General features: G+C 57.4%; 1 protein-coding gene across 1 annotated transcript; it reads right to left on the minus strand.

The window, feature by feature from the left end:
* Positions 1-216: 216 nt before the first annotated feature.
* On the minus strand, positions 217-8270 carry TLE3 (TLE family member 3, transcriptional corepressor). Its single transcript, XM_028495091.2, has 7 exons — positions 8149-8270; positions 7100-7349; positions 6466-6713; positions 5459-5606; positions 4503-4653; positions 3331-3407; positions 217-2278 (listed from the first exon to the last, which is right to left on the minus strand). Exons 1-7 carry the CDS (start codon positions 8268-8270, stop codon positions 2171-2173), a joined length of 1104 nt encoding a protein of 367 aa, XP_028350892.1. The 3' UTR covers positions 217-2170.
* Between the last annotated feature and the right edge of the window lie 538 nt (positions 8271-8808).

Genomic DNA, 8808 nt, shown 5'->3' on the forward strand with positions numbered 1-8808 from the left:
TTTAAAAATATAAAAACAGCTCATTACAATGACTTTTCATTTTCTTTTCTTCAGGAATCAACTTGTCTTCCACCCTCGCCCTCCCTTGTGGGGAGAGCCTTAACAAGAGGTGGCAGCTGAGCATCTGAGACCCAGAGAGAGAGAAGGGAGAGAGGGAGGGAGAAAGAGAGAAAAAGAGAGAGAGAGAGAGAGAGAGAGAGAGAGAGGGAGTCTTTTCTTCAGGAATCAACTTGTCTTCCACCCTCGCCCTCCCTTGTGGGGAGAGCCTTAACAAGAGGTGGCAGCTGAGCATCTGAGACCCAGAGAGAGAGAAGGGAGAGAGGGAGGGAGAGAGAGAGAGAAAGAGAGAGAGAGAGAGAGAGAGAGAGAGAGAGGGAGCGAGGGAGAGACACAGACAGACTCTGGATATGCCTCCCCAGCCTTAGAAAGGGAAGGGCACCCTGCTCTCGTCTCTGCAGCCTCCCATGCCAGGTCGGGGGAGGGGCTCCCCCAGGAACAAGAGCGGGGGGGGGGGTAGGGGCGTGGTTCACCAGAGCCCCTCCTTCCTTCTCACCAGACAGAATCGCACATTATAAAATAATCCATAAAAATGCAGTATAAAAATTATCTTCCATATGCTACATCCATGGAGAGCCCACCACCAGGACTCATGACGGCCTTTAGCTTTTCCTTAGAAGAAGAAAAAATAAGACCAAAAGGAAAAAAAAAAACCCAAAAGACCAAAAACCCACCAAAATCCTAATACCTCAGAACATTTTGGTACCAAAAAAGTGGCACCTGCAGGAGACGATATTCTACCTGTAAGCTGTCTGGGCTCCTAAGAGAGACGGGAAGCTACAAGAAGTCAGCCCAGTGTGCCCCCAGCCCAACCCCAAGTCCCCTCTCCCCAGGCAGGGGGGAGATAAACCTCAGACTCACAGCTCTGCAGGGTAAATACACACTTTCCCTCTAAGGAGAGAGGAGGAGGTCAGAGGCAGGAAAGGGGAGAGAAGGCATTTTATGAAAGGACATCACTTCTAATTCCTTTTATTCAACTTAAAAAAAAAAAAAAAAGCACCCACATCAGTTGCTATTTTTTCTCTGGTAGCTCCCTGAGCTGAGTCGCTATGCTTTCCTCTAACTTTGTGTCCTTTTTAGGTTGTGTCCGGAGATTAAGAAGGGCCAGAGACAGAGTGGCTTTGAACTTCCATTTCTCATCACCATAACCAAGTGTGCACCAAAGAGAGATGGAGGTCAGGGTGGGAGGGAGGGAGAGCGGGGCGGAGAGAGACAGGGGGTCAGACACCTGAAAGGGGAGCATGGAGCTCAGGAGACTACAGAAAAACCCACCATTTCTGCTGCCGTCAGCCCGGGCTGGCACCCATCTCAAGCTCTGTCAGTCCGTCAGTCTGTCTGGAGCTTGGTCCTGACACGCCTCCAACGATTCCCAGGTCCACATGGAGATACACTTGGCCAGGAGGGTACCTGACAGCCAACCTGGCTGCCAGCCGTAGTGCGTCTCCTCCACCCCAGGAGTGTTCTCCCCACTCTGCACCCCGCTCCCTGCCTCCCCTTCCCAGATGGGAACTTTTGTTGTTTTTTTTAAAAAAAAAAAAAAAAAAAAAAAAGAAAAGAAAAAAGCCACCACCATGAGTGGATTACAAATACAGCAGGCGAAATACACGGCTGGCGTTGCCGGTGGGAAGGGGCCTCCCCGCCCCCCGCTGACCAGTCCGAGATAGGAGTCTGTTATTTACACTTTTCACAAACCTTGTGCGCCGCACAGTCAGGGACGTGAAACCCACCCCCATCCCCTGGCACAAACAAGTGGTCCACGCTCCAGTGTCCCCGAGCCAGGGCAGGGGAACACATCAAAAACAAAAGGGGAAGGTAAGATTCATGAGGGTGTCTGTGGGGAGCCGGAGCCACGAGCCTCCGAATAAATCTATGTGTAGCATCTGCCAGGATTGTTAAGGGGGGGAGGAGAGGAGAAATCCATCAGAGTCCGTGAGTCCCATCAGTCCACGCCTGGGAGTCCCGACCGTGACGGGGGCACCTTCTCAGCCGCCGGAGCACAGCGCTGGCCCGCTCGCCGCCCATCCTCCACGTCCACGGAGACCCTCGCCGGGGTCTCCCTGGCACAGCTGAGTCTGTTTCTCCCAGAGTTTGACAGCCCTGTTACAGTCCTTGTTTAGTAGATGACCTCATAAACCGTGGCCTTCTTGTCACCAGAGCCTGTTACAATATATTTGTCATCCGCCGAAATGTCACAACTCAAGACAGATGAGGATTCCTTAGACTGGAGGAGGAGAGGAAAGAGAGGGCGGCGAGAGAAAGGACAGAAATTCACTTTGTGGGTACTGGACGCCCTTTCAGTGCTCTCTGAATTCAACCGCCCTCTGCCCGCCCTGGAGCCCACACTGCAAAGCCTTCAAACACAGCCCTTCCCGTTAGAGGGGCCCCTTCCACCTGCTTCCCCACAGGGAAAAGCTCGTTAACAGGGCCCAACGTGATCTTTATAGTCAGCTCTGCAGAGCAAAACAGAACACTTGGGCGTGAGCTTTGATCCTGAGTTTACAAACAGGAAGAAGCTTTCCTGAGCTGGGAGCAGGTGTCAACAGGCCAGACCCTCAGCCTGGTGAGCTAAGAAAAAGGATTTGCACCTGAGTTTTGAAGCATCCAGTGTGACTGGAGGCTTGAAAGTTACGTGTGCGACACACTAGATGCCAGACTTCTAGCCTGAATCCAGAAAGTGGCATGTTGGCTCTGAGAGCGAAAGTGTGACTCTGTGTGTGTGTGGGGAGGGGAGGGGGAGCGTGTGAGTGACCAAGTGAGAGGGTTGCAGCATCAGGCCCCAGGTCTTGAAAACTCACAGAAAGCCTCTTTCTTCCCTCCCATTTCCTTCTGGACCTTTCTCTTGCCCCACCTCTCTCCCTACTTGGAAGTGTTGAGATGAAATACGAACTTACTTGAATATCAGACAACACTGCTCAGAAAAAAAGCTGCCCAGTTTGCTCAAATGCCCAGCACACCTCCTGCGAGGGCTTAGCGTGCAGGCCAAAGCCAAGAGCATGTTTTCACTTCTCCTTGCTCTAGAACTCCTACAAGAGCCCCTGCTTAAAAGCCCTCACCCTGAGAGGTCAGCTGCCATTAGCAGCAGAGTGTATGGCCCACTGATGTGCCCAAGTCCAAGCCCTTGCCTCTGGAGAACCCATCCTGGACCCCTGGCAGGTAGGGGCTGGAAGAGGCCGGGGCAAGTTCTGCTTTACCTCCCCCACCCCTGCCCCCATCGCGTGGACGGGCCCTGACTCTGGGCAGAATCAGGAGGGGTGCTCGGATGGCAGGTGGTACCTGGAATATGCTGGCTCCATACGGTGTCCTCCAGGCGTTGAGAAGGTTATCTTTCCCAGTGCTCACAAACCACTTGCCTGCAGGCGGGAGGCAAAGGAAACATCAGGTTGTGGGCTGCTGCCCTCTAAAGTGAGACCCGCCCCATGCATGGCCGGCTGCCATGGAAACACAGTGTGAACCGCTAACCAGTGCTGGGCCAACTCTTCACTTGTGAGAGGTATTTTGTAACCGAGACACAGTAACACAAACATCGACACCCAGAGAATGCCTTTCTCTGCAATCAAGGGGAGGAGTGGGCAGGCTGGGAGGAGAAAGGGAGGATCTGCAGTTAATCACAGGGATTACACTGCCCAAAAGATTCTTTTTAAAGCCACTAAGGTCGACTGATCCATCTCGATTCTACTACTGGAAGACAGCAGGAAGTACTAGGAATGACAAAGCTCTGAGTGGCTGGAGACCCAGCCGAAGGCGGCGGATCTCTGCAGGTGTGCCTGCGTTAATGCCCCAGGGCTCCCAAAGCCACGAGGGGTGCCTGCAATTCCTGGTCCACAGAAAGACCCGTCGGGGTTTAGAGAGGACGGGACGCATCAGAGCTCACAGCCACAACTACTGAGTCCACGTGCCACAACTACTGAAGCCCGCGTGCCTAGAGCCCGTGCTCCCCAACAAGAGAAGCCACCGCAATGAGAAGCCCGCCCACCGCAACAAAAAGTAGCCCCCACTCGACGCAACTAGAGAAAGCCTGCGCGCAGCAACGAAGAGCCAACGCAGCCGAAAAGAAATAACTAAATTTTTTAAAAAGTAAAATAAGTTTATATATATATTAAAAAAAAGTGGGCCAGCAGATATTCCAATCCAGGGCTATGGCCACCAAAGCCTGGGGTCTGAACCACCTGGAAGCACTGCTGGCAGGGCTGTGAACACTGTTCCTTTGCCCCAAGCCAGCAAGGTCTGGCTCTGGCCTGGTCTCACAAGTGCGTGATACCCTGTGGCAGTATCTGCATCCGAGGATGCAGGGGGTGATGCCAGATGGGGGGTACTGGTCAGGGTCAGGGAGCCTGGTTCTGGGACCGTGCTCACTTTGGGGCTCTGGCCCTTCTCTAAGCTTTGGGCCGCATCTATGCACAGAGGGCAGGCCAGGCCTCCCAGGGCTCCCACTCCCCCAGGCTCACCGCAGTAGGCGAATTTGAGGGACAGCACGCAGCTCTCGTGCAGGTGCAGCTGGTACTTGTCGGGCTTGGTGTGGTGCAGCACCTCCACGTTGCTGCTCTCCATGCCCACGGCCAGCCACTCCCCGGTGGGGCAGTAACCCAGCGAGAAGATCTGCGGGGGAGGGGCATAAGGAGATGAGCATCCTCCAGAGCCACAGGGGTGGGGGTTCCTCGAAGGCCCTGCTCTGGGACCCTGAAGACTCAGCGTCCCACCACTCCTTCCCCCAGCACCTCCCCACCTGCCATTTGCAAAGCCAAGCCCGATAACCCAGGGTAATGGGATCTCATGTTTCATCCCCATTTGATAGGTGAGAAAGTTGAGGCCCAGAGAGGTTCCTGACTCTAGAAAGTAAGTGGCCGCGCAAACTCAGAGATGGCACAGATATTTCACTTTCAGTTATTCTCTCTGCCTCAGTGACTTCTGCCTTTCCTTAAGAAAAATATGAGTCAATAAAACACTAACGTATTGAATAGCAAGATTAAAATATTAAAACAAGTAATAAAATAACAACAAAAAATAGTAATACCTGGCACTTACAGAATGCTTTCTATGAGCCAGGCTTACAGCTGAGGCTTTTAGAGGGACCATTTCAGGTGCTCACACCAGACCCATGAGGTAGCTATGACTATTCCCATCCCACGTAAGAAAACCAAGGCCAAAGTGCTCAATGGTAGAGGAGCTGGGAATCAGATCCAAGCCGTTGGGTCAAGTATGTCCAACTCCAAAGCCTTGTCGATTCTGTTTCATTGCCACTTCCTCCAGGAAGCCTTCCCAGATGGCTCAGGTTGATCTCAGGTCCATTTGCAACGACCAGGTGTGAGGGCCCCTTTGTCCCCTGTCCCAGCCACTGGGACCTGGGGAGGGAAGGCCCCATGCTGCTCCAATGGAGGGAAGGGTGGGGGTCTCGGGGGCACACCTGGGAGGTGAAGTCGTGCTGCTGCAGCTGCCGGCCCTCCCGCAGGTCCCAGGAGCGCACGGTGTTGTCCAGGCCTCCGGTCCACAGCTTGGTGCCGTCGTGGGAGATGTCTATGCAGCTGGCCCCATCCGTGTGGCCCTGGAACTGCCTAGGAAGGCCAGGCAGGGATGGGGGTGAGCTCTGGGGAAGAACCGATGCCAAGCGGACGGCCATCCAAGGGGGCAGGCCGGCTCCGCCCGAGCAGGACAGGAAACTGAGGTCCATCGTCCCCTGGGGAGCTTGCAGCAGAGGCAGGCCTGGGCCCCTCTCCTACTCTGCACAAGGGTCTTGGGCAGGGGCAGTTCTGGGGGAGCAGGTGCGTAACAGGGGAACCCCCCTTAGCCCGACACCCCATGCCTCCTCAATCTGCATTCCTGATCCATCCTCGTCACCCCGCATGAACCACGTGGCTGAGGCCATAAACCAGCTGCACGGTGCTATGACTAACACAGACGGCCACACCGCACTGAGGGCCGATGCTGGGCCCGGCGCTGGGGTCCGACTCTAAGGAAGGGGCTTCGCTCCACCTGCCGCATGCAGGGGAAACCAAGGCACGGAGGTTAAGTGACTTGCACAAGGTCACACGGAGGCAACACTGAAACCCTGCAGCTTTGCTCCTGAGACCCCACACTTCCACCAAGAGGTACTGCTCCTCCACCCTGGTCTCAACGCCTCTCCTTCTCCTGCCCTCTCTGTGTGTCTCCACTCATCTGAGTCCCACACTCCCAGGCCTGCTCCAGTTCCCCTTCTCCCCAGAGCCTTGTGCAAGCTCCTGGGCCAAGGAGCCCTCCACGCCCTACCCATGCCGGGCACCTGGCACAAGCTGTCTTCTCACCCGGGTGCCCTCGCCCGTGCCGTGCCGGCCGGCCCACAGCACCTCGGACAGGCCAGCCGCAGCAGAGACACCAGGCAGGGCCGGCGAGGCCTCTTCCCGAGGACAAGGAGCCCCGCTCCCTCCCGTGCCTAACCTGACCAGGGTCTGGTTGTGCAGGTCCCACACGGCAATGTTCCCGTCGCTACAGCAGGAGAAGCAGACTTTGGCGTCGGGGCTGATGGCCAGGGCGTAGCAGGCCGGAGCCGAGGATGTCAGCTCAGCCTTGATGCGGGGCGTGGGTGAAGCCAGGTCCCAGATGGTGAGCGTGCTGGCCTCGCCGCCCACGATGAGCGTGCGCCCGTCGGGGAGCAGCTTGCAGGAGCGGATGTAGTTGTCCCTGTTCTGGAGGGGGAAGGGGAGGTGTTCAGCACCACCCACCTCCCCTCCGGGGGACCAGGAGGGTCCACAACCCTGAGCACCCCGGCCGCTTCTGCTCACTTCCCGCCCTCACTGAGGGCAGCTGCCAGTCCGCCCCCGCTCCTCATTCACTCCTCGTTCACCCCCCTTTCAAACTTTCACTCACTTCTTCACAAACCCCTGGAGGTCAGCAACACCACCCCTTACAGACGATGAAAAGTGGGGCTCAGGGAGGTTTGCCAGCTTGCCCAAAGTCGCCCAGCCAATACAGGGCTGCACCAGGCCGGGGGGATGGGGCTCTCCCCCTGACCCAGGCTGCCCCGCTCTCCTAGACCAGGTGGAAGGGATGCCCGCAGCCCTGGGATCCTCACCAGGCAGTCCAGCTGGGAGATGGGGCTCTTGCTGCCCGGCTGGCTGATGTCCCAGATCTTCACGCAGCCCTTGCCACCTGTGTAGACGTGCCGCGTGGGGTTGCTGATGGTCACCGCACACACCACCTCCCCGTGGCTGAGTGTGTTGATCTGCCGGGCGTGCCTGGGGATGCCGGGGCCTGCCAGGGCATCGTGGGGGAAGGGCACGGGCTGCATCTGCCCATCAGCACTCACGTGGAAAGAGTAGGCTCTGGGAGGGGGAGAACCACACTTCTGCCGTCTCCAATCCTCTAACAGTTTGCACAGCTCCTGCCCGGTGCTTGACTGGCACCCGCCCCTGCCTGGCCTCCCTGCCTCCAGGTGTCCCCTTCTCCCCAGATCTGAGGGCACCTGGTAACCCCAACCTCCTTGGCCTGGCTCCACCGGGCCGGAAACTGCCGCAGAGTCCAACCTTGGCTTCCGCCCCCGCTTACAGATCCTTGCTCCGAACCAGGTTGCTGACCCCAAACTGGCCGTGGGAAGGGAACACCCTTCCCCACCATCTACAGAATCCCGAACACGCTGACTCCAGAAAGCACCCAGCTTGGACGCCACCCCTCCTCTAGGAGCCAGTGGCATTAGGGAGGAAAACCTGTTTGCGACCCTCCAAATGAATCCCAGGGTGCACGTCAGAGCCAGGGGTGAGCCAGTGTGGTCGGCCTGCTGTTTTAGGTGCCGGCTGTGGGCAGAACCCACAGGAGCCCCCAAGGCCAGGGCAGCTCCACGGCATTTGGTTGGGAGACCGCAGTGTCCCAAGTGTTCCTTCCCTCTCAGAGCCCAGGGACCACATCCTCCACCCCAGCCCTGTCTCGTTCCCCTTTCAGAGGGAGCCTGGGGGCCGTTCAGGAGTGTGGCCAGGCAGCTTTGCTGAGGTTGCCACCTGGTCTATGGGTACCCCGAGAGGGGCAGACACCTCTCCTCAGGGGAGGTCCACCAGGGCAGGGGATGGGTGGGTGGGTGGTGTGCTCTCCCCTGCCCTCCCCAAGAAGCAGAAAATAGCCAAAGCTTACGGTTTTCCACCAGGAATGGAGGCGAGGCTGGAGGGCAGGCCCGTGGCCCGCATCGGGGGGTGAGGGTCAAACCCAACCTGTAAGGCAAGGCCAGGCCAGCCCTTAGTGAGGGGTGCCGCCATACGTCCCCCCACTATACACCCCCCCCCCCCACCGGCTTCCTCCTCTACCACCTCCTCCCCTGCCCTCCCCAAGAAGCAGAAAATAGCCAAAGCTTACGGTTTTCCACCAGGAATGGAGGCGAGGCTGGAGGGCAGGCCCGTGGCCCGCATCGGGGGGTGAGGGTCAAACCCAACCTGTAAGGCAAGGCCAGGCCAGCCCTTAGTGAGGGGTGCCGCCATACGTCCCCCCACTATACACCCCCCCCCCCACCGGCTTCCTCCTCTACCACCTCCTGTCCCACCTGCACGGCGCTGCCTCTTCAGAACCCAACACAGCTGGGCAGAGCACAGCCCCTTGTTCCAGAGAGAGCACGGGCCCAGGAGGGCCAAGTGCCTTGTCCAGGACAATGGCAGGAACAGGATGATGGTCTAGACCCCGAACCCTGAACCGGTTATCTTCCACTCCCACCCCCAGCTCATTCTCCCTGCTCTGCAAGGCTGAGCAGGCCCCTCCTCACTTTGTTCCCTCCCCTGGTGTCCCAGTGGGCTTGTCACGTGG

The sequence above is a fragment of the Physeter macrocephalus genome, chromosome 11, assembly GCF_002837175.3.
Source record: "Physeter macrocephalus isolate SW-GA chromosome 11, ASM283717v5, whole genome shotgun sequence".
In the NCBI taxonomy this organism is placed as follows: domain Eukaryota; kingdom Metazoa; phylum Chordata; class Mammalia; order Artiodactyla; family Physeteridae; genus Physeter; species Physeter macrocephalus.

Coding starts and splice junctions, on each gene's coding strand:
- TLE3 (XM_028495091.2), bottom strand. CDS start 8,270: ATGGCGGCACCCCTCACTAAGGGCTGGCCTGGCCTTGCCTTACAGGTT. Junction 7,350..8,148: donor TCCATTCCTGGTGGAAAACC/GTAAGCTTTGGC, acceptor TCCCCCTCCCAG/AGCCTACTCTTTCCACGTGA. Junction 3,408..4,502: donor CCTCAAATTCGCCTACTGCG/GTGAGCCTGGGG, acceptor TCCCGCCTGCAG/GCAAGTGGTTTGTGAGCACT.